Consider the following 26,407-nt stretch of genomic DNA (forward strand, 5'->3'; position numbering starts at 1 on the left):
GGTTATTCCTTCTTATTTATTTTTTTTATTGAAGTATAGTTAATTTATGATGTTGTACCAGTTTCAAGTGTACAGAAAAGTGATTTAGATGTATATATGTGTGTGTGTGTGTGTGTGTGTGTGTGTGTATTCTTTTCCATTATGGGTTATTACAAGATATTGAGTATAGTTCCCTGTGCTATACAGTAGGTCCCTACTGTTTACCTATCCTGTATATAGTAGTGTATATATGTTAATCCCAAACTCCTAATTGATCTCTCCCCATCCAAGGTTAGTTCCTTTTTACATTATCCTGCCTTACAAATCCCATCTAGAATGAGAAGACTAATCATAGCCTAGTTGTGACTCCTGGAAGAATCTGGTGATTAAGATTGGTCTTCTTAAAACTTAAATTTTACCCACACAGCAAAGCACCAGCTAGAAGTCATCAGGATGATGATGATGATGATGATACTGATGATGAGTGAGTGTGTGTGTGTGTGTGTGTGTGTGTGTGTGTGTGTGTCCCAGCACACATCATACATGTGCATACACAGTGAGAATTCAATTGCTATGATCAGTTTAGCCCCGTGCACTACCACATGCCATGAGACAGCAAAATTCAAAATTATAACCTGATGGGTGCCTCTGATGAACTTCTCCATGGACAGAAGAGCCCCTGGTCCCTGTTTTGCTGGACCATCCTTGCATCTTCATTTTCACGTCTGTGCATAACCCTCACCACGTTCTCACCCATGCTGCTTGCTTACCTCACTGAACAATTCGGCATTGGCTCTGGCCTTCACTAGCTGAGGTACATCCTGTGGCAATGTGTAATTCAACTTATTTTTCTCATAGTCAGCACGGTAATTCACCTGTTGGATTTAAAATAAACCTGCAGGGTAAGTGCATGGTTTTTACATGGGCAGAAGGAGAACTTTGGAGAGAAAACTCTCTTTTTCACTTTCTTTTTGTAGGCCCGTAGCCCAGAAGGAGTTTCCTGGAAAGGCCTTTTACAAGGAAGCCTGTAATTTTAAGAGTGTTTTAAATTAACAGATTGAAGACCAAATGAAAAGTCAGACAACTCAAAGGCATGCTCAAAGTTATGAGTTTGTAAAAGATTTCCCTGTGGCTACCTCACCCACTGTCCTCTGAGGCACTTGAGGGTATGAAACTTATTTTTTTAACTTGCTGCAGTTCTGAACCTCTTGCTATGTGCAGGGTAGATACTCAAAGAGTAATTATCAAATGCCTGCCCCCATTGGAAAAAAGCCATCTTAAATCACACACAAAAACAGCCAACCAGACATTATATGATTCTCAATGGAAGAACACAGCATCATCTGAGAGGCAGTCTTGCCCCCAAATTAAACCTGAACCTGATCAAACCTATAGCTCCAACTACTATGTTACAGGCATTTGGAGGCCAGAGGAATACATGAAGTCCACAATGGGATGCAGTCAGCAAAGCTCAGATGTGGGAAACGTTATAGGACAAACAGTTCAAGTTCTTCAACGAACAACTTGCAAGAAAAGAAAAGTGATAAAGGGAAAACTTCAAGATGAAAAGAGTCTTGAAGACATATCAACCAATCACAAAGTGTGGACCTTATTTGGAGCTTGATTCAGACAAACTGTAAAAAGAAATTATAACCTTATGAGACAATTGGAATGCTGAATGCCACCTGGACGTTGGTGATGTTAAGAATTGTTGTTAGTTTTTTGGTGTGATATATTAAAATTGTATGAATACAATTTAAATTATTTTTATCTTTTAGAGATTCATACTAAAATATTTATAGATTTAATTATACAATACTTAGGATTTTCTTCAAAATAATATGGAGGGGGGAAGTGGATAGGCATATAGAAGCAAGACTGGCCATGAGTTAGTAGTAGTTGAGCTGAGTGATGGGAACCTGGTGATTCATTATGCTCTTCTTTCTACTTTTGAATGTATTTGAAATTTTGTATAATAAAACATTTAAATCAAAGAGAGTCATCTCATGGTTGTAATAGGACACATGCCACCATCAATGAAAGTCAAATCTTTGGGGAACCAGATATCCAGACCCTGCAAAGCAATTACAAGTGTCCCATATCCCGCTGGGCAGGGGCAGGTCACTTACATGACTCAGTTGCTGGGCATTGATTTTGGCTTGAACAATCTGAGGGGTGTTGGTCACAGAGCTGTACTTCAGCTTGTCAATGCTTTGCCTGTAGTTGACCTGGGTGCAAAGAGGCAAAGAGACACAAGAAGACGTCATTTGTACTTTTCTCTAAGATTTACTTAGCTCCCTCCCGCTCAGCCCTACAGAGCCATGATTCTCAAATTAGCAGAGAAAGAATCAGATTCCAATTGGAGACCAAAAGACACTCCAGGCCAACAAATGGAAAAACAGTCCACTGAAGACTGAGTGACTTAAACAGGCAGCTCATAAAAGAGGTCAACTAAATGGCTGGTGAACAGAGGAAAATGTGTTCATCCACATCGTTAAATCAGAGAAAGGTGTTTTAAAACCTACAGGCTCCCGGCTAGGCCCTTTAGTCAACTAGGCTTTGGCTCTGTTTGCAGCAGTCGGATCACCATCAAACACCCCATGCATGGTCTTCATGCCTCTGTTTAATTGTCCAAAGCCCAAGGCCTCTCCCAGTATCCCACACAGTGTGGCAGCTTCTTTAGGCCTAGCTTCTGCCTAAGACCTCCATGCCCCTTCCCTGCATCCCCACTAGCTATTGCCAACTCTGTCCAGACCTCCACCTACTGCCTCTGGCCATACTCCTCTGGCAGCTGGCTCTGCCCTCACGGGGGTAGTACTACAGCCAGCACTGCACTTTCCTACCATTTTCTGTCTATCTAAACTAGACTCTGATGTCTTTGCCATTCTATCTGACTGCTGTCACCTCCCTGGGTGACAGCCCACCTCAGTGAGTCACAGACCACTAGTTAGATGGCACTAGGCTGGCACTAGTCAGTGTTTGGCCTCATTGTTGGGGAAGTAGTAAGGAGTGGTGGGGACTGGGGCGAAGGGCAGCAGCTACCACTCAGCTCTAGGAGATGGTAATCCTGCATCAAAGTGGGGTTCAGAGAAGACAGATAGTCCAATTACTCCAAAGAAACCAGAAATCTATATTATTATATAAATTCTTACACTTTTTAAATGCTGGAAAATAGTGCAATATTTTAAAACCCAGTGACCCAAGTGAAACAGACCCAAGGACCAGTTGATACTGCATCTCTTCCTTGTATTCACTCCATTCTTGCCTGTCCCAACATCAGCTAATAATAATTATGGCTAAAAAATAGTACTTACTATGTGCCTGGCACTATCTCAAGTGCTTTACACATATTGATGCATCTAATCTTCCCAACCACTCCAGATAATAACCACTGTTATTATCCCTACCTCACAACATGAAAACTGAGGCACAGAGACCTGAAGTGACTTGCTCAAGGTCACCCAGCTAGTGTCAGAGTTAGGTTTTAAATCCCAGCAGCTGGCCTCCCAAAGTGGCTCCCAGCCTACACACTATAAATGTGGTTTGCCAAAGCTGGTGTGCTTGGAACTGTTACTTGTTATCTTACAGATGGACGAGGTGTTCCCTATAGCCAGAGCTAACTTTGTTTAGAGAGGGAAATGTATTCTGACTGACAAATTAGAAAAAAAAGAAAAAGACTTACAAATTAGCTTCTAGAACAAGATCTAGGAAAAGCAGAGTGTTCCAGATACTGGGCCACAGACTCATTTGTTGGATTTGGAGAAAAAGGACAGCATTGTTTCAAGCTTTTTAGTTAATGATTCAAGGAGAAAAGTTTTTGCACTTTCTGAGTTTTGGACATGGGGTATTTTAGAAAACTAGGAAATATGAAGTCATTTCAATATTAATCATTAATGAGATTACACTACAGTAGCTTCCTAATGCATTAAGTCAGAGGGAAAATTATCATCTCATAATAGAGTCTATTAGAATTCAGAATTATGCACAATAAAATGTCACAAAACTGTACTTTTTAAATGGTACATTCCTTCCTGATAGTGTTACATTAAGTATGTCGCAGAGTACAACTCTGCATGATTAATTATATCTTTGCAACATCACGGATGCTTGGTCATTGCTTCAGTCTACTTTCTGAAAGGTCCCTTTGCTGAGGGTAGAGTCTCATTTTTAATGCTATCAGTGTTTATAAAATCCATCTGAAGGGAATGCTCTCTAATGAAGGACCTGTGCTTGTTTATTTAATTTCATAGCTACTTGACCACCTTTAAGACTACCAGACAGAAATAGAGACCACAAATCTTCTTGTAAATGGATTCCCCAAACTTCCTGAATACCAAAGTCCCTTCATTAAGGGTGGTAAATTCAAATTCACACAGGAGCCAGGAAAATAAAGGAGATGAAGGTGATAAAAGCAGCTGCCACTCAGCCCCAGGCAATTGCTGCCGTGCAGGAACTAGGACCACAGTTCCTGTGTGAACTCTCACAATTTCTACATATTGGTTCAAAAACAATTTTTTTTTAACACTGTGTGGCCAAACAAAATACCTCTGCAGCCTGGATCTGGCTCATGCGTTGCCAGTGTGGAACCTACCTCTGCTTCCAATTAATATTTCTAATCCAGTCTAGTTTAATTCACCTCTCCGACTTCCCCAGGACAGCTGACTATATTTCAGGTGCCTGGTTTGATCCACTGTCTAATACAGACAAACGTAACAGCAAGTCATTTTATAGTGGGAATACAAAATTGTAGAGCGCTCTCTTGTTTTGTTTGTGCTATGAAGCATTTTTTCTAGAGTTCTACTGTGAAAATTGGCATTCAAATTTTACAAGGTGCTCTTGATCCCTCAAGTTTCCCAGGTAATGTGTGCAGCCAAAAAAGAAACTTGGCTTTGGTAGCCAAGTTTAACCTTGAATTTCATTAAGGTGAAATGAATAAGTCAACTCGGGCAAACTTTCTGGGAAAAGGAAAAGCAAAATGTAGGCCCTTTGTATTCTTCTACTTCCCATCCCCTGCTTTATCACACGTTTGATAAGCCCCTTTCATCCATCAAACTATCATTTGCCAATGATTGGCCTTCTTTGTCCTGTAAACTGTTAGACGCTGGAGATGCCCAGCTGAACCTGACACTGCTCCTACTCTGAGCAAAAGGGAAAGAGATGCAAAGACTGATCTACCAATAGCAAAGCCCAAGTCAGCTGCTGAAGCTGTGCTGATCCAAAAGGAATGTGAAGGAAAGTAGCCCTGAGCATTCAATTAGCATGTCGAATGATACATTAAATTCTTGATTGATTGGAGATAACTTTCACTGACAACCATGATACCAACTCAGTTCTAAACCACCTTATGTACTTTTTAAAATAGTAGATAACTTTTGCCTTTTTTCTTTGTACATTTCTGTATTATCTAAATTTTCTGTAATAAACATGTAGTAAAATTCTTATAATTAGAAAACAACAAATGTAATTAATTATACATATTTCATTGGAGACAAGCCAAACTATAAATAAATAAAATCACTGCTGCAATAAATTAGTGATACATATTATTCCACACATATTTCCCGAGCACTCCTGGGGAAAAAATTTAAGTCAATGTTACCATTTCCTCTCAACTTACAGCCATTTCAGTTTACTCCCTTTGGTCCTTAAACATACCACACTCCAAAACTTAAAAAAAAAAGATCATCATTGTTAGGGAATAATTACTTTAACGTGCTCAGCAGCAGACATAGTCCCCAAACTCTAAGAGGTGAAATGGAACCTTAGGATATTTTCAAGATGAAAGCAGAGTTGTCCCCGCCTTATGTTGGAAATCTAAGAGTTTCCAAACGTGTATATACGGACTTCCTATCAGAAAAGAGTTCCCCTTTCTCAATCCCTTCCATCTCCTATGAACTGTTGTATCTTGTTTCTTTCCATCTTGCTGCCTAAGAATCACTCCACTGGCACTTCCCTGGTGGCCTGGTGGTTAAGAATCCGCCTGCCAATGAAGGCGACACAGATTCGATCCCTGGTCCTGGAAGATCCCACATTCTGCGGAGCAACTAAGCCTGTGCGCCACAACTACTGAGCCTGCACTCTAGAGCCCGCGAGCCACAACTACTGAAGCCTGAACACCTAGAGCCCGTGCTCCGCAACAAGAGAAGCCACGGCAATGAGAAGCCCGCGCACCACAACGAAGAGTAGACCCCGCTCACCGCAACTAGAGAAAGCCCGTGCACAGCAACGAAGACCCAAAGCAGCCAAAACAAAGAATCACTCTACTGGAGGGAAGTGACAGGAATAAAGCAGAAAGGACTATTGGAAAAGGACATACATCTTTCAAGGGAAGCAGTTTCACTGTTGTCTGATAGGAAGGAGTAAGGGTGGCTGGGTAGTTGTAGTCGACAGCGTTATGTTTGTAACCGGCCTTGTAGGCAATCTGAAACACAAAGAAAAAAACAAGAGAAATTAGTCCCCTCTCTCTTTTGACCTTGTTTGAATGTCATAAAAGCATCTTTTAAAAATAACCAGAAACAAAATTAATTCAGTTTCATCACCTCCAAGGAAAATTAAATTATGTTCACACTTTTGTTTTTAATTAATTTGAATTCTTCTTCTTAATTAATCTAAAATTAGTTAACATCATCTGTAGCACATTTATTTTATCTTCTTATTAATCATGGGACCCCTTGTAGTTTTTTGTTAAAGAGAAGCATTTGCAGACAAGTGTATAGCAAAAGAGCTTCTTGGTTGACCCCCAGAAAATAAATGAAAAGTCAAGAGTCTTCAGAGTATTTAAAAAGATTTTTAAAGGTCAAATTTGACATTCTCAAGTAGAGGAAATTTGACGTTTGTATGTTTTAATAACAAAATCAGTTCCTTCTCAGTGTCCTTTACCTCCAAGATTTACAATTTGGCATTTGCAAACCTGTAAACTGAATTGACAAAGCCAAAGAGAGATTAATAGATCACATGCTATTGGGAAAAGAGGGTCCTGATCTATTTTGTTATGCCAGTATCTTGAGCAGTGCCTGGATACAGGAAGTCTTCAATGAACACTAAGATTCAATGAATGAATGAACCAATCAACCAACCAACCAACCAATTCTAAATAAATCGCAATGCTTTGGAAATTTGAAGCATTTCAAATGAGAATTATGCTCATCCATTTCTCCTTATGTCTCAGAAACTGAAAGTTTTTCTCACACTGGATCAATTACAATAGATCTAAGTACTCTCCAAAGCAGAGAAAGTTGAGTTTAATAAATTGAAGCTTTTTTTTTTTAAAGATTTATTTATTGATTGATTGATTGATTGCTATGTTAGGTCTCCGTTTCTGTGCTAGGGCTTTCTGTAGTTGCAGCAAGCGGGGGCCACTCTTCATCGCGTTGCGCGGGCCTCTCACTATCGCGGCCTCTCTTGTTGCGGAGCACAGGCTCCAGACGCGCAGGCTCAGTAGTTGCGGCTCACGGGCCTAGTTGCTCCGCGGCATGTGGGATCTTCCCAGACCAGGGCGCGAACCCGTGTCCCCTGCATTAGCAGGCAGACTCCCAACCACTGCGCCACCAGGGAAGCCCTAAATTGAAGCTTTTAAAATTTTTCAAAGATTTTTTTACCTAGCCTTGGTTGCGCTGATTAACATTTACAAACTCTTTTGGGTCAATCTTTACACAACAAAACACTGATTTTTTAAAAAGGGGAGGTTGAAAAAGAACTGGCTGAATTCCTTGTGCCCCACCGCTCTCCACGCCAACAGACCCCCAGGACCTGCAGGCCCTTCACGACAGGACTCACGTTGCTTGCCAGGCTTCCAACTTTCAGAGCATGGAGCGTCCGTCTGTCCATCCCAACTCCTTCATAGTGGCCTCTCATGTGGTTCTGGTAGTTTTCTTTATATTTATTCTACACGGGAACACAAAACCTTCAACAAAAGCATTCTCTCCCCAACTCGTTGAAGATAAACTACTCATCTTAATGCACTAATCCAAAACATAAATGATTAAATAGAACCTATTTAAGTATTCAGTGTGTCTCTGAATTAAAAATAAGACAAACTTAAAAAAAATAACTTAAAATTCAAGAAGTTGTGGTGAGACAAGCACACAAGCAAACATAAGATCTGATGCACCCAGACAGCACAAAACGGACCTGATTTTTTTTTTTTTAACATTTTCAGTTGTAAATATACCAGCTTTTTCCAATGTGAAAACCCATTGCACAGGTGTGGAGCTTTCCAAGGACAACCACTGATCGTACAGGGGCTGCATGCAAGCCCCATGCTGGGGGCTAGTACACATCACTGCATGCTATGATCTCCATTTCTAAATATATGAGGAATAAAACCTCAGCTCTGCCAAAATCTGTGACTTATACATGACACATTGGTCACTACCACAACCATGTGAAATAACGATGTTATGTCCCAAATGCAGCTTACCAAACAAAGAACAAAACAAGAGGACAAGAAGTCATAAATAAGAAAAGGTGGGTAGCTTCTAATGAAGCTACATTAAAATCACCTCCCCTGGGAGGCCATGGAGTTTCCAGGCACTGAGAGTATTCCAACAGAATACTATTACTCTGCATCAGACACAGTTCTACTTATCTCTGTTAATCTTCACAAGCACTCTATGAGGAGGAAGGAATTATTATCATCCCCATTTTACAGAGGGCAAAATGGCTCCAAGAACTAAACGTGCCCAAAGTCGTCCACTTGGCTAATTGTGGAGCCAGGTCCGTCAGCTCCAAAGCTGCTGCTCTTAACCATGACATTTATGCAGAAGACATTCCTTACTGAGCCTCACAAAGTCCCAAGTGATTTTAAATTCTACTATTATATGCAGCTAAGCAGAAGTAAAATCTAATAAGAACCTGCAGTATAAAAAAACAAACAAAAAAAACAACTAATACTAAACTTTCTTTGGGTTATTTGTATGGAAATATGTTAATATAAATGTTTCAGACATTACATGAAATATGTAAAAATCTTATATGTTCTGGTATAATGTTATGTCATAATTCTAGTTATTACTTTAAAATGTATATCTCAGAAATAACTAAATTTCCTTGTCAATTGCATTATTATGAACTTTCTCATCAAATCTTTAACCGTGGTCATTTTCAAGTCTTTTGTCATTTACAGACAGTTCTGGGTGTACTCTGATGCTTTCGCAAAAATGTTCCTATAAAAGGGTTTCATCTTCAAGGAATTCATGGAAAAGACTCTGACAAGTACAGGTTTCTGACTATACTGCTGAACTGAATGAATAAGCATTTTCAGAACTCTAATGGAAAACTGGTGAATTCATAAAAGTGCTAACAAAAGATCAAGATGAAAAAAAAATTTAATTACATGGGACTGAGTGAACTGATGAGGATGATTATAATTTTTGTGACTTTCTGTTTGAATAAAAAAAAAATATCCCACAAGGACTCAAGAGGCAAAAAATATACAAATCAATTTTCACTGCAAAGTAAAGGAGCTGTTACAGTGGAGGATTACTGGACTGAATGTCAGTATTATGACATAGTATGAGTGTGTTTCATGTTTGGTAATTGCAATCATTGTTGCTTTTGTTGCGGTCATCCATTTACAATGCTTGGTGTCAGTTTATTTATCTCTTGTAAAAATAAAATACAGTGTGTGTGTGTGAGTTGTGAAAAAAAATTGGAATTAGTAAAAATGAGGGCAACAACAACAACAAAAAGAAGTAAAATCATATAAACTAGTCCTTGATGTCCTCAAGGATACATCCCCAGACTTTGAGAATTTCCAAATCTGCAAGTGCCACTCCAGCATATATCTGCTCACCTGTAAGATGGGGAAATAACACCTGGCTCCCTAGGTGACTGTGCAGGTTAACTGAGATCTTGTACTAATTTAAGAAGCACAAAGTCAAGTTGAGAGGGGACGTTGCACGCTCAGCCAGGCTCCCTCGCCAGCATTCACCAGTAGGAGCCAGATACTACTATACACGAAGGATGCAAGAGGACAAGTGCAGCCCTGAGGGCTCAAGGTCAAGTGCATGCCAGGGGATTTAACACTCCATGGACCAGCCCCAGCAGGCAATCTCTATCAAAACTCATAGTATTTGTGCCTAAGACGCCATGCTTCTCCAAGACACCCAGATACATTCACGTAGACTGTCTCTTAGGAGACCTAGAAATTAAGGTCATTAAAAAAAAAAGCCCAAACAGACGTGTAGGCATTAAAAACTCACATCACTGGTGAATTTTGAGATCTTGCTCACATTCCTGAATTGAGGTGTTTCACAGTAGTTGATACTACGACCTTTACTACTTTCCAGATCCTTCTTATACTCCACCTTGGAAACCAAAACACCAGATGCACAAGAGAACCAAACCCGAAGTCACTCTTGAAAATGTCACCAGGACTCAACTTAGGGTATTTTTAGAAAACTTTCAACCCAAGATTTTAAAATACCAGGCATAGGATACTGTAGGTTAACAATATGTCTTTTCCTTTCAAATAGTGATAAGTAAATAATCAGTTTGGTTCTGAATGTTAAAAATATACAGCCCCTTTCAAGAGTAAATACTTTAAGATTTCATATAGCTCAAAAAAATGGCAAAATGCTTTTAGAAATCCAGACAGTGGATACTCTTGGGGGCAGGTGTCTGGACTTCTGGTCATGTCCTGTTTCTTGATCTGGGTGCTAATTACACAGACGTGTCCACTTGTGGAAATTCTTCCTGTTGTACACTTATGATATACGCACTTCTCTGTATGTATACTTAAGTAGAATTTAACCAAAAAAGTTACTTTACAAAAGAGTGTAATAAATGAGACCACTCATAGATGCAAAGTGTCTTCTAATTTTAAATGGCTACTTAAGCTCCCCTGGGTAGCTAGATATAAGATGTGAGGCCATAGTTACTAAATAGACTGCAAGTCATCCCAGGTAGTTGGAGAAGGCAGCTGAAGGGTGATTACCATTAATAGAGGCCTGGCTGGTTTGTCTTACTAGAGAAACATAAGAGCAAAAAGAAATGGAAGGTTCCCTTGTGACCGCTTACCAAAGGAAATACAACTTGTTATCGTATCTTATAAAACATTTGGTGGGAATATGACTTTTAAAGTATGCAAGATGCATTGTAATGCTTACAACATGATATAAAATTTAAAAAGTACACAAAACTGTATATACGTTGAATTCTAATTCTACAAATGTATGTTTTTATATTCATATATTAGTTTATGATATATTCACATAGAAAGAGGTCAAAATGGTAACAATGTTATTCCTGGGTAGAACTACATTATCAGCAGTCTGGTTCTAGTTCTGTCCCTAAAAGTCTATCTGAACCAGAACAAGACACTTTACTTTTCCAGGCCTATGACAAAGCGAGGGCCTAAAGTTTGTAAAGATCCCATCTAGATCTAATGCTCTCTGAGTCAAAAGCAAGGTTCAGCAAACTTTTTCTGTAAATGACCAGATAGTAAATATTTGCCCCTTCGCGGGACATCCCATCTTTATATCAACTCCTGTAGCTCAAAAGCAGCCATAGATAGTATGATGTGTTTCAATAAAACTTTATTTATAAAAACAGGCTGTGGGCTGGATTTGGCACTCAGGCCATAGTTTGCTGACCTCTGGCCTACAGCATCAGAATCATGTGGAATATTTGTTTAAAATGCAGGTTCCAAGGGCTCAGCACCCATTTACTACTTCAAAGTATCTGAGGTTGCTGATGAGGCCCAGGAAATGTCACCCTTGTGATTCTGAGCAATTAGAGCACCACAGGCTAAGGAACACTTTGGGGTAAAAGATTGACTCTTAGGGGTTAGAGAAGAAAAATGTTTTAGGAAATTTGCATATCCTTTTTTGAGTTTCAGATAACTTGCTAGGTGAGTCCTATGAATAGCCTGCCAAGAGGCTGACAACTCAAATGCCTTCAGGGTCCCGATAGGCAATGCAAACAGAGAAGCTACTATGAAGAAACTCCAGGACTTAAAAGGGATATGGGAAGCCAGAGGGGAGATTTCCTTGCCAAATAGTCGTAGCAATTATAAAAATCGTAACCACTGGGTAGGCCAAACAAAACACAGTCTCTGGCAGCCAGGTCAGCCTCTAAGGCAAGGGGAATTCATACGGTACACACAACTTCTCAGAAACCTGACTACAATAATAAGAGAATGAGGGAGGTTCCACGTTCAAAACACTCCTATCTTTGATTACCACTCTATAAGAATGACATATTGTTATAAAGCTTGTCTCCTCCAGTATTCTGGCAACTAGAAATCTATTGCTGGGAACTTTGGAATAGCTACAGCCCTGTGAGAATTCTGGGAAGAAACTTTTGAACCATCAGAGAAAGATTTAATTGGTTTGATTCTAGGCTGTCTTGTGAATTGCTTTTTACTGACTATTCGTTCTTTGGGAACTGGTAACTCATGTGTAGTTTATGTGGTGTTACACGGAACTTTTCATTCTGGGGTCGCCCCTTCACTGTCTGTCGGAGATAAAGGAGGTGACAGCACACAGGTGAAACTGTCCCCATACGTACCTCACTCACAAGCTTGTTCACGTTCTGAGCCCACTTAAGAACCAAGTTGTCTTGGGCTGGGAGGGAATGATAATGTGCAGCGCCCTTCATCTTACTGAAGTCCTGCCTGTATTTTATCTGAAAGAAGCACACAAGGAGCGTCTGGAGTTGTTGTTTTCACGCTCCATGAGAGAAGTTACTCCACACTTACTTCACATTTAATGTCAACATTTATTTCATAGAATTTTCTGGAGGAAAAAATAATCACACGGGTTTTTCCTCCACTAAAGTCCATAAACCACTTAGTGCCTTTTATATTAAAATTTTACTGCCCCCTTTCACATTTTTTACACTTTACATTCTAATTCTGCATGAAGAAAGGTCTCAAAATGATCATACCTAAAGGTATAATCCAAAACCCATTCTGCTCTTGGTTTTAACAATCATTTCTCTTCCAGCCTCCAGTGATGAATGTGTCTTTTACTTCCCCTCTCAGGGCAAAGTGCACTCTTCTAAGGAAATGGGTAATAACTGAATAGTAACAAAGTAAAGGAGAAGGGCAAAGGGGGTATGAAATGAATGCTGGGTTTCTGATTATAGATCAAGTTCAAGTTGGTGTAAGATCTGCAGTGTGCTTGTCACTTTACCAAGTTTAATTATAGCTTATCTTTCAAGGACTGCCAACTGGCTAACATTCTGCAAATAAAAATCATTTTATCAACTGGGTTACACTGAGTTTGATATTCATACGATTTATTTTAATCAGCTATTCCTCTGAAGTGCTCAATTTCTAAGATGGGTTATTTTGCAAAGACTCTCCTAACCCCAGCTTATCTAGCTGGACCGGTATGTGCACTTGCTTCAGCTGACTTCAAGTAAGTTGTGTGGTTTGTCCATGTCAGTCTCCTTTGAAGCAGATAAATGTGACCTAACAGCACGAGCCAAAAATGCAGATGTCAGAAATTTGGATAGGAATTGAGGGCTAACATTCTGCTTTGACTCAGCTCTGATAAATTTAACTGTATATAGGTTTCAGTAAGCACAGCCTTCAAAGTCTCATTTCTCCTCTGCTTCTGTGACTCTGTGGGTCGTCCCAATGTGGTACTTACATCACTAGTGAGTTCGCTGGCTTTCTTGGCATTCTGATAAGCCGGGGTGATCATGGCCGGGAAGCTGCCCTTTCCTCTGTGCTCACCATACTCTTCTGAGTAACCCTGTTGGGTCAATCAAAAAGTTTAATCAGTAATGCTCCACTCCTGGAATGGGTGGGGGATTAGCAATGATCTCTCCTAGAGCCTGTTCCCATGGAGGCCCGTCCACCTTGGAAATTCCTCTGATCACCCCTAAGAGCAGTAGCACGTGGTCGTTAAGGTGGTAGACACTAGAGGTAGACCCAGCACACAGTCAGCACTAAATAAATGGTAACTGTTATCACTAGCATCATCATTTCCATCAGATAAATCAAGATACTCTATGAGTCTCCTAGGCTCATGTATTTTGGAGTATTCATTTCTTAAATGACACCTGGAAAGTCCTTCTGTCTTCCAGTAGTCTCGAATGCCACCGTTCTCAGGCCCCTTGGCAGATCTATGCAAAGACACGTTGATATTCCACATACTGTCTCCCCCAGTGATGGATTCATTTCATTTACCAAGAAAGGGATATTATGTAACTATTTGAATTTTTGTAATTTGGCTGAAAAGACTTCAAATTGCAATAAGGTGATCTCAGCTGGGACCAAATGTATATTTCAGACTAAGTATTACAATCCGAGTCTTAATTTCTTCTGTCCTCCTCCCCACATCACCCAGGCTCTCCCACAAAGGAGAACCTTCTCTCTCACGGAACTGTCATCACGTTACTAGTGTAAAACTTCCCCAGCAACCGGAGGTACTTCAAGACCCCGTCAGATGCTACCTTCTCTCCAGGGAACTCCTCCCTCACTCCCAGCCCCACCCCAGGCAGAATCAGCTGCTTCTTCATCTGTGTTCCCACAAATCTTGAACAGCCCTTAGTGTGCCTCCTTGGGCTTATGACTCCATCTCTCTCTGGCCTCCTCCAAATCAGGGGCCTGCCCTGCTCCAGCATCATGGTTCAGAGTCTAGCACACATACTCTCTTAAACGAAATAGTTGGGTCAAATTAGAATGTCCAGGCTTCCGTTTTATCCAATAATGACAACTGTTTAGCCTGAGTGCTCCTTTATGCTTGGCTGCCAGAATGTTCTGGGCCAAATGTAGTAAGTGAAAAAAATAATAACAACAAAGACTCTCAAATTCTTTGGTAACCTCCTTTTGCCCATTCTGCTTTACGGTTTGGAATTGGCTTGTAGCTTCATTTTAACTTCTCCGCTTATGTGAATATATATTGTGTATGTAAATCTTTTTGAGACCCTTAATCCTACTGGGGAGTTGACAGGTTACAAATAATAGATTACACGGTATAGTCCATTAACTTAAAAAACTACTCATTAAAAAGAAGAATGGGTACTTCCCTGGTGGCGCAGTGGTTAAGAATCCGCCAGCCAACGCAGGGGACACGGGTTCGAGCCCTGGACCGGAAGGATCCCACATCCCGTGCGCCACAACTACTGAGCCTGCACTCTAGAGCCCGTGAGCGACAACTACTGAAGCCCGCGTGCCTACAGCCCGTGCTCCGCAACAAGAGAAGCCACCGCAATGAGAAGCCCGTGCAACGCAAGGAAGAGTAGCCCCCGCTCGCCGCAACTAGAGAAAGCCCGCATGCAGCAACGAAGACCCAACACAGCCAAAAATAAATAAATAAAATAATTTTATAAAAAAAAAAAAATGAAGAATGAATTGTTTGGTCTTTTAGGCACTACAGATATTTATAGTGTATCTGACTGTCCGCCTGCTTCTCTATCACTCCCTCCTACTCTCGCCCTGGTGAGTCACAGTCAATCACGGTGAAATGCCACAGGATATGGAGTCCTCTCGACTGACAGCTGCTGGCAGTGCTATCGAACAACACCCACTTTGATTCTTGTATTTGTTATTATCATGATTGGAAACTTCAATCAAAATGTCCTAATAATCAAGGTTCCACTATGATACTATGAAGTTACATTTCATCACTGTGTGTAGACAGGTCTAGATACACACATGAAATTATATGCATGTGTTATAACTAGTGGCAGATAGGATAGTCCAAATTTAGAACAAAATACTTTTTGCTAAATATGGAAGCCAAATATTTTTTAAACAGACTTTTAAAAGTTGTCCTGAGCATTCTAAACAACATATTTACAACATGAAACCAATAAGAATGTATTTTCATTGAGTTTTAAGCACTGAGAGACCATTTAAGTGACTTATCATGAAATTTAATAAAATGGCCTTTTAAATTCAAAACCAAACATTTTTGCTCAGATAGACATTTGCAAAAGGGTCAAAACCTATCTTCACGTGCATTTTAAGTTTCACATGAATATATCCCCAATATAAGCAACTAGGTTTTCTGAAGAAGAGAAATAAGTTATTTGTTTCTTTTTATAAATTATGTATATTGAATGTCACATATGTTGTAAAGTCTACCCAGTGCCAAAAAATTTAAACAACTGTCAAATTAAGAAAGAACTATCACCCAAGCCCACTGAATGTACCCTTCCGGACACACGCTTGCTCTTCCAACATTCTTTACTTACAACCATGAAAAAATAATGTTCCCTTTTTCCCTTACAACACCTGTCTAGTACCAGAAAATCAGAGGGATGTGCAAATAAAATTAGCTGCAATTGTCACTCAACGTTTTTACATCCTGCCAAGATGTAGTTCATTTAAGAAGTGAAATTGAGAAAAAGGGTTACTTTCTCTGGCATATTGCTTTATCTAGCAACCTAGATAAGAAATTCATTTTCTAAGAAAATGAATCCTGCTACTCAGTGAAGTGTTCAATATTTTTCAAGACACGCATTTTGATCCCTTTTGTGCCTATGCAGTGACAGGCTAAACACAGCCAGTCTTAGTCCTTGGGACTTTTCTTCAATGAATAGATGAGGATGCTTTATTCCTGGCAAACCCACCATTTTGATATTGGTCCTTTATTTTTAAAAAAGGAAAGAAAAAGTGCTTAGAATCTGTTTTCCTAAGTGAGTCAAGTTGAGCCCTGTGTAATTGTTTGTTCGCTACTTTCTAGCTTGGAAATTCCACCTTCCATAAATAGGGCAAAGAAAAAATCACAGCCCAACCCCTGATTAAATAGTCATAGGTGTCACAGGCTAGAGGGCTGCCAAACTGAGAAATGACCATCAAAAAGGGTCTCGCAGGATGTCATTTTATCACATACCTGGCCATACTGGTCCACATACTCCTTTGTCAATGTGCCCTCAGCTCCAGCAGCTGGACCAGCCGTTCCCTTCGTTTCTCTTTGATATTGTTGATGGTACTTCACCTATTTGAAGGGGAAGGACAAATTTAGCTTCTTATGCACAGGGGCCAGAATAGTAAAAATGAATGTCTTGTGGAATGTTCTTTTTCTGCTTGGGTCTAGGGAATGTGTCTTAGACATAAAAGTGCCTCATCATTGTCCTGGTAAAACTGATTGAAAACTATGCAGGAAAGCTACTTTCTGTATCCACGGTGCAAAAAAACGGAGACAAGGAGACAGGAAGTTGGACTCGCCAGGCCCAGGTAAATTCCTGCTTCCTTCCCTCCCATGAAAACATCGCCCTGGACACTTACATCACTTGCCAGCTCATTGGCTCTTTTGGCTATCTGATAAGCAGGTGTGGTCATAGCAGGAAAACTGCCTTTCCCTCTCTGTCGTTCATAGTCCTCTGTGTATCTCACCTGGAAAATGAAAACAAAATTTGAATCACATGCCACAATCCCACCATCTCCCAGGCAATCTGACGGAGAAGCCCTGCTCAGGGCTCCCATAGCACCCTGCTCATCTCACATCGTCACAGCTCTTATGCAGTGTCGTTGGCTTAGAGCTTGATGGACCCTGTGTATCTTATTTACCATTTTATTCCCAATACCCAGCTCACTGCCTGATACGTGGAGATGCTCAATGTAGAATTCGACACATACTTGTGAGCACCTGCTGTGGATCAGGAGGTGAGGCCAGGCAGAGCAACAAGGCTTCTGCCCTCGAGGAGCTGCCAGTCAAGTCTGGGGGATGAAAGAGGCTTCTCAGCCCAAGTCAAGTGGAAGCCACTTGTTAAGCTGAACCTGGATTCGTGCTTAAACTTCCCACTCAGAGCAATACTAAGTTCCCAGTCTTAGTATGCCATGGAGCAACTGGGCTATGAAAAGGCAAATGGAAGAAATTCTTCGGAAGTTATCTTCTACAATTTGCAGTGACAAGGAGAGACTTCTTTAAGATTAATCAGATATACCTGGCTTGTTACTAATACCGTGTAAACTTTTCTCTCTAAGGAAAAGTTTTTGCAAGGTCTGTGCTAGCTGCCAAATCTGACCTGACCATCCGTGACCTTAGAAAGTTCTTCCTGGCCCCCGCACAGGATTGAGATGCCACCTGCATTCTCCCTGCCTCCTCCTCCACATAAGGAAAGAATGGGGAACCTTAAACGAGAATCACTGCATCTGGCCTCCATCATTTCTTACATCACTTTGAAGCTGTCCTGCCGCCTTGGCCCGGAGAAGCTCAGGGGTATCCGCCACTGTGCTGAACCTGGAGATGTGTTCGTCATGCCCTCTCTTGTACTCCACCTGGTGAGGGGACAGCATAGAGTCAAGGTCACACCCAACAGCCTTTATAGGACCTCTCCTTGCAGCTGTCCGGCAGCTACACCATCGGGCAACACTCAACGCAAACATATGGCAAGTCTTTCTGGTTTGTTCTACGGGCTCCTCTCCAAAAAGCATCAATGCTCTTGTGTTAAGTCCAAGAGAGTGCCAGGAACTTCTAAACATTAACAAATATTCATTCATCTCCATAACAATCACATAAGGCAGGACTATGATTTTCCCCATTTTACAAAAGAGCAGCTGAGGAACAGAAAGGTTAAGTAATTTGCTCATGGTCCCACAGGTACTAAGTGAGAAAGCCAGGATTCAAATCCCAACATTCCAGCTCTAAAATCTGAGCTCTTAACCAACAAGTTGTGCTACTCTTCAGAAGGTTCTACCATCCACTTAATAAAAATCAGTGTCCTTAATGCTGACGCCACCACAAGAAATTATTTGGTCCAGTCTTGGGGTGAGCTACAGGGTCTTCTCTCCATGTGATAGATGTGGCCCAAACAAGGCACAGAGAGTGAATGATAGGGAAAAGATAAGAACATAGTTTTCTCCATAATATCACACTAAGGGTACCTACTGCCCCAAAGCACTCTCCTTTTGGATTTTATCTGAATCCCAGGGGTTGACTAATGACAAACATTAGCGTAATCAATGGTGAATAAGCACTAAGACACTCACTTGGCTGGCCAGCTGGTTGGCTATCTTGGCCCTTTGATAAGCAGGTGTGATCATGGCTGGAAAGCTGCCCTTGCCCTGCTGTTGTTCATAGTCTTCTGTGTACTCCTGTTGGTCAGACCAATGTCACCATGAGAACCAATAGGAAATCCAATGAGAACGAATAAAACTGCAATAGCAAGCATCATCAGAACCAATGCAATTGGTTGTATAAGATACTTGGAAAATATTTCAGTCACCTGGAATAAATTTGAAAATGTTATTCACTTGGTGATTTAAATAACACCTTCAAGGCTGAAGAAAGCATATTTCCCAGGTCAAAGGGTTTCTCCTTCAATGTTTATATTCAACTATGTGGAACCTGGCACAACCCAAGGGATGCCCTTTAACTCAAAGGTTTGTATGATAATGCAGCAATTATTATGCAGAAGACTTTCTGGTACTACAGACAGTTCTACAGCACTGGGAGTGAAATGTCTGCTCTTTTTTGCTCCTAACTTTTGAGTATCTCTGATGGTCTGTTTCCCACCTTAGCAATTATGTTTCTCTTGTCTTCTTTCCATTTGCTAAAGAAAAGTTACTAAAGACTAGCAATATTTTCCAGAGTGGTTTCTTCAAAGGGCAGGTGCCCTGGGTGTATGGAAAGGACTAGAGGGTACTGTGTGCAGATCACTAAGGATTTCCATAATCTGGGCTAAATTGCCTTTTCTACGATGAAAACCTACTAAGATCTTGCTTATGGTGCTACAGGTCAGAAACCTAAAATAGGGCATCAGGGCTGATTCCTTTCGGAGGCTCTGGTGGAGAATCCATTTCTTTGCCTTTTCCAGCTTCTGGAGGCTGCCCGCGTTCCTTGGCTTATGGCCCCAAACAGTTTTGACCTCTGCTTCTGTTGTCACTTCATCTTTTCTCTGACTCTGACCCTCCTGCCTCCCTCCTTATAAGGACTCTTGTTACATTCGGTCCACCCTAATAATCCAGAATAATCTTCCTATACTTAGCTTAATTAGGAGTTTGGGTTTAGCAGATACAAACTACTATATATAAAATAGATAAACAACAAGGTCCTACTGTATAGCACAGGGAACTATATTCAATATCTTGTAATAAATTATAGTGAAAAGAATCTGAAAAAGAATATATATATACACATAAATGTATGTATATGTATAACTGAATCACTTTGCTGTACATCAGAAACTAACACAACATTATAAATCAACTATACTTCAATAAAAAAGAAAATTCCTTACCGTAATCATATCTGTAACATCCCTTTGGCCAGGTAAAGTAGCATATACACAGGTTCCAGGGATTAGGACATGGGATTCTTTCGGGGAGGGCTGGTATTCTGTCTACCACAATCTTAAAATAAAGGAATATTCAAACTAATTGCTAAAGTAACTTTCCAGGGCCCTTACCTCACCCAGTGACTTTCGAGCCTTAGCCATCCTTACGACTTCAGCATCTGGCAGAGCTCCTGGGCGCCAAGCGTTTCCTTCCCCATATCCAGTCCAATAGGCTCTCTATAGAGGAAAAACACAAATGTATACAAACACACACCCCACACATTTGCCTGGTAAGATCCCCCTACCTACCCCACCCTCCCGGCAACACTCACATACATTGTCAATATAAGATAGAAAAAATAGACATTCTCTAAAAACTATAAACTCCTCTTGCTTTATGGTAGGTCTCACCTAACCAGAATGTTCATTTTTTTTCAAACTAGAAAATAACCTAATATCCTAAATAACCGAACTTTCTGAGATTCACTTATATCATGGAAGAGTTCCAAATGTAACTTAACATTTCTTTGCTCATTATTGCACCAAGATGGGCAGCGGGGAGTTGCTGTGGACAGGCCATCTGAGACTAATCAGCACTATTCAGCCAAGCTTCAAAAACCTGCTACCTGTTGCGTGCCAAGCATTAGATTAAGCAGTTAACACTAGGAAAAGAAAATCAAAAAAGAAAAAAGAAGAAGAAATCAAAAAGTTTCTCTTTTAAGATACTTGTGACCTATCTATGGCGATAAAACTAACATATGAAACAATGAGCTATTAGAGAACATTTGTGTGCTTAAATGTACTGTATTGAAGATAAAACACAGTGAGAGTTTTGAAAAAGCAATCTGTATATGATGGCCCCTGTTTTGGACAGGAATTTGAGCTGGTCCTCCAGGGCTAAGGTCAGTTGACAGATGATGCAAAGGGAAAAAGAAAAACATCTACTCTAGGAAGTCAGTTCCATGAAGGTAGGGATTTTTATCTGTTTTGTGCACTGATGTATTCCAGTAGCCTGGAACTATGCCTGGCATAAAATACTCAATAAATATATGTTGAATAAATTCTCGGAGTGGGGACTGCCATGAATAAAAGCATGAAGGCAGTGATAGGCTTCATGTGAAAGACCATGAGGAGGTGGGTTTGATTGGAACTGGGAGTAAGGATGAGGAACCAAGTGGGCTGGAGGTGGGGCAAGTTGCACAGACCATCTTTTGGCGATCTGGAAAGACAGATAATTCACATGTGAAAATAGCTCAACTACACTCCCAATCAGGGAAGTTGAAATTAAAACAACAAAATACAGGTTGTTAAAACTTTTATCTCGTAATACCAAGTGTTGGTGAGTCTGTGAGAAACGGGTATTCTCATACTCTGCCTGTGGGAATATAAAATGTACAGCCATTTTAGACAGAAATTTGACAGTTTGTCCATGAAAATTAAAAAGGCACAGACTCTTGATCTAGCAACCTCATTTTCCATTATCTATTCTAGAGAAACACTCACTGTGTCCAAAAGAGGTCTTGCACAAAGATGTTCACTGCAAATTCATAACAGAAAAAAAAATGGGAATAACCCTGCCCATCAATAAGAAAGCATGATACATCCTCTCTTAATGATTGCACCCATGATCTACCCACCTACAACAGCTTAAAAGGTTGCTGACATAGAAACATCTCCAGGGTATTTGTTGAGCGAAAAATGCAAGTTGTAAAACAATGCACATTGTTTCACGGAAAAACAAAATTATACATTTCAATAGAAATATACATCTATCATTTTCCATAAGAAATGCTAGCTGATATTTATTGTGCCGACCAGTGTTCTAAGATCTTTACATTTATATACTCTTTTAATTTTTACAATAGTTCTGTGAATCAGGAACTGTTTGAAGTTCACTTAAAAATTGAACTTAAAGAAAGCCAAAGAAAAGAATGGTTAAATAACTCATTAAAGGTCCTTCAATAAGTGGCAGTAGTCATATATAAATGTAAGCAACAAAAAAATAAATTATATGGATATTCATCTGTAAATGAGGAGAGAGAGTCTGGAAGGATACCCACAAGACTGACAGCAGTGGGTACCTCTACAGAAGGAACTGGGATTGGAGATAGTGGACAAAGGGTTAGCTTTGCACTGTTTGGACTATTTTATGTGGATCGTTAAAAACAAATGGCTGGGGAATTTTGAAATGATGGGGCTGTCAATGGAGAATGACCATGAATTCTCAGGTGATGGGAAGAGTAAATCAGAGACAAGCAGGAAGATGTGTGTGACCGATGTCACATGACAGGCTGGAGAGGGGCAAAGCCAGGAGAGGGAAGGTCCTCACAAAGGTCCAGGCAGGAGATGATGGGGCTCAGAGCTGGGAGAGTGAAATGGGAGGGAAGGGGTGGAGCTGAGTGAAGGGTCAGAAGAAGAAAGGGCAGCCTTGGTTTCCAGCCTGGTGGCTGATCCCAGTGACAGAAACACAGTGGTTGGAAGGGAGAAGTCAGTGAGCTTGGACTGGAGCAGATTTGGCTGGGGTGATGCTGGGTCTTCTGCAGGCAGCCGGAATTACAAACTGGATAAAAGAAAGTGTAACCAATGCCCTCTAGAAGTAATACTGATAATACATTTCATTTGCATAGTGTGTCATTCTTTTCTCTGTTTCCAAAGCCATTTATAACTCTTCCTTCACCTCATCCACCAATGGTTGCCTGTTAGGTGCAGTCGCCCCATCCTTGGATTTCATGTCCCAGTGAAAAACCGATTTAAACCGTTTGCCATCGTCTTCGTCATCGATCTGCACAATGAAGATATCATCGGTAATGTTTCCATCAGAAAAGAGAAAGGAAACAAATGATATACAGCTAAACTGGGGCGGGGATCCTAAGTCTCAACTGCAAAGCATCTTAACTGCACTACAAGCCACAGCTGTCAGTGTCACCGCAGCTTCATCTGTACCACCAGCCAAAGGGCACATAGAAAGCACCTGCTGTGTGCAAAGCTCTATTTAGCAGTGCAATTAAAAAGGCAACATCTCTACGAGCTAATCACACCACACCAAGTGTTCAGCTTAGAAAACACTAGACATTAGAGCAGTTGTTCTTAACTTTGGCCTGTGCAACACCCAGGGAGCTTGTTAAATGCTGGCTCCCCAGATTCATGTAGGTGTTCTCCTATGCTTTATAATTTCACCTTTCACATCTTGATCTATAACACACCTTGAGTTAATTTTTATGTATGAATAAGATATCAAGGTTCACTTTTTTCTACGCAAGTGTCCAATCGCTCCGGTGCCATTTATTTAAAGATCATTCTTGCTACATTGAAATGCAGTGGTGCCTTTGTTGTAACTCAAGTGACCACATATGTGCAGCTCTATTTCTGGATGTTGTATTGTTTTCTACTGGTCTGTCTGTCCATTCTTACACCAATAGTATGCTGAGTTAATTACTACTACTTTTATAGTAAGTCTAGAAATCTGGTAACCTAAGTCCGTTGATTTTGCTCTTCAAGACTTCTTGGCCACTCTAGAATCATTGTATGTACATATCAATTTTAGAATCAGTTTGTCAATTTCTATGACGAACACCAGGATTTTGGCTGGGATTGCACTGAATGTGTAGATCAATTTGAGGAGAACTGACATCTAACAATATCTTCATGACTTTGGAATAGGCAAAGATTTCTTAAGGAGAACATAAAAAGAACTAATAACAAAAGAAAAAAATCAGGTCTTAAGTCCAAACCCAGATATCATAACGTATGAGATCCAAGATGGGGCCCAGAAACCTGCAACTTTAACAAGTTGAAGTTTAAGTCATTAATTTTACAGGTGAGGAAAGAAGCTCAGAGAAGAGAAATGAACTTATTGAAATCATTCAATGATTTAGCAGAGCCAGGTTCACAATCCAGGAATTCTAGTTCCCTGTCAAGGGCACTTTGTCTGGGCTTGCTTAACACTGCACTAATATGTATACTTTAAAATAGATAAATTGAGAGATCTTAACATGTTTTTTCCCTTGGATTTTGAGAAACTACCACAAACATTACACAGACTCAAGGCAAAGTTTCTTGTTGGCAGCTCCACTGATATTTGGGGCCAGTTCGTTATTTGTTGGGGGGGACTGTCTAGTGCATGGCACTACGCTGACCAGGATAGGTGGTCTCTATCCACCAGATGCCAATAGTATTCCTACCTTCCTAGTTCTGACCCAAAAAAAGTCCCCAGACATCACCTGGGGGGCAAAACTGCCCTCCTTGAGAGCCATTGACTTACGGAATCAGAATCACATGACCAAAATAAACAGGAAGCCATATCTGCTGCCCCGTCTCACAGGACAAATCCATCATGGGGCGGGGGGGGGTGGCGGTGGGGGCCGTGCCTGCCTCCCCAGAGACCTTTCACAGGACTCGTGATTATTCAGAGGAAGCAGGAAGAGAGAAAAAGCCATAACTGTCCATAGTGGGGTAAGGAAGCATTAAGGGCTAAAGTTCATTCTCCAAATAGAAGGGAACCCAGATGTTCTATTCTATTAAAAGTTCCATTCACACCTACCCAACAGGAAATTTTGTCTTAGTAAATATTTATTTATTCATTTACTTTTTAAAGAATGACATTTAAAATACAGAAAAATGTCAACCTCCTTCAAATGCCAACTTAAAATCTTTACTTTTGTCCTTCATCACCATTACTGAAGCATCCCTTTCTTTCCTTTTTTTTTATTTTAGCATGTGCACCATGAATCTGTTTTTTTATTCAATTGGCAAAGTCTCTCAGAGAAGAAAAGGGAGTAAGAAAGTAATCCACCACACTCCCTAGAATGGTTATAAGATCTGGGGCCTTGGGGACTTCCCTGGTGGTGCAGTGGTTAAGAATCCGCCTGCCAATGCAGGGGACATGGGTTTGAGCCCTGGTCTGGGAAGATCCCACATGCCGCAGAGCAGATAAGCCCATGTGCCACAACTACTGAAGCCCTTGCGCCTGTAGTCTGTGCTCCACAACGAGAGAAGCCACCGCAATGAGAAGCCCTCGCACCGCAACGAAGAGTAGCCCCCGCTCGCTGCAACTAGAGAAAACCCGCATGTAGCAACGAGACCCAACGTGGCCGAAAATAAATAAGTAAATAAATTTATTTAAAAAAAAAAAAAAGATCTGGGGCCTAGAACGGACATCGTTGTCCATTTGATTTTTTTCCCTGGTGGGAAAGGAGGAGAAAGAGGTCTCAGCAGTCAATTGTTCAGTACACACACACACACACGCACACATATGCATGTACACACCCATATGTATGTACACACCCACACACATGCGTGTACACACATGCACACATACGCATGTACACACATATGCATGTACATACACATGCATGTAAACGCACATCCACCATACACACAGAGATAACACACATATACGCATACACACATACACGCACCACACACATGCACAGATGTGCACACAGATATGTATACACATGTACATATACATACACACATGCATATGCACCATGTACACACATATGTATACATGTGTACACATATTCACACCTACATACACACATACATACACTCTCCATATGCACACATACATTTTTATACACATACACATATATTTACATAGATGCGAACAAATACACACACACAGGCTTCCTGAGAAGCTCACATCACTGTCTGTGGCTGGAAACAGAGCCAGCAATGATCTTGTTCCAGGTCGGGCCTGTCATACAAGTTAAAAGAAAGTGAATCCACTATCACCTCAAAAAAAGGTAAATACTTTGTGACCTGTTGTAAGAGCGTAAGGGGGACATGCCAGTCGACACCTCGCATAGGATGAAAGATACAGATATTACGGATCTTTTTGTAATAAATACAAATAGTACTCTGATGTATAAGTACGTCTCCTTGTGTTCAGTCTGTCAAACTCTGGCCCCAGAACTGCAGAAAACTCTGGATGTTTGTAAACATAAGTAAGTGCTCTTTTTTTTCCTCCTAGAGAGTTTGCCACCCCCTAGGTACATGGCAGTAGACCAATGGAGCGGTTTAGGATACAGGTCCCAGAGTGAGATAGATCGGGATTTGTGCCCATTGAACTAGCCGGGTAAACCTGGGCAAGTTACTTAATCTCTCTGAGCCTCAGCCTCCCCAACTGTAATAAGATAATATTACAGAGGGCTCTTGCGAAGAAAAAGTGAGACCACACAGATAAAGGGCCTCAAAGAGTGTCTGGCACTCTATCGAACTGAGAGCTAAATTCAGTATTGATTGTAAT

General features: G+C 40.7%; 1 protein-coding gene across 1 annotated transcript in view; it reads right to left on the reverse strand.

Moving 5' to 3' along the window:
- Positions 1-26,407, reverse strand: part of NRAP (nebulin related anchoring protein) — a 69,608-nt gene that overhangs the window by 40,455 nt on the left and 2,746 nt on the right. The window contains exons 5-16 of the mRNA XM_068548601.1: positions 22,835-22,939; positions 20,290-20,394; positions 18,872-18,976; positions 18,056-18,160; positions 17,168-17,275; positions 16,773-16,877; positions 13,578-13,682; positions 12,490-12,606; positions 7,756-7,863; positions 6,296-6,400; positions 2,109-2,207; positions 750-854 (exon numbers count right to left, since the gene is read on the reverse strand). Coding sequence (XP_068404702.1) covers positions 750-854; positions 2,109-2,207; positions 6,296-6,400; positions 7,756-7,863; positions 12,490-12,606; positions 13,578-13,682; positions 16,773-16,877; positions 17,168-17,275; positions 18,056-18,160; positions 18,872-18,976; positions 20,290-20,394; positions 22,835-22,939 — 1,272 coding nt within the window. The remainder of the gene's footprint in view (positions 1-749; positions 855-2,108; positions 2,208-6,295; positions 6,401-7,755; positions 7,864-12,489; positions 12,607-13,577; positions 13,683-16,772; positions 16,878-17,167; positions 17,276-18,055; positions 18,161-18,871; positions 18,977-20,289; positions 20,395-22,834; positions 22,940-26,407) is intronic.

Source organism: Eschrichtius robustus, chromosome 7 (genome assembly GCF_028021215.1).
Source record: "Eschrichtius robustus isolate mEscRob2 chromosome 7, mEscRob2.pri, whole genome shotgun sequence".
NCBI classification, from domain to species: Eukaryota; Metazoa; Chordata; class Mammalia; order Artiodactyla; family Eschrichtiidae; genus Eschrichtius; species Eschrichtius robustus.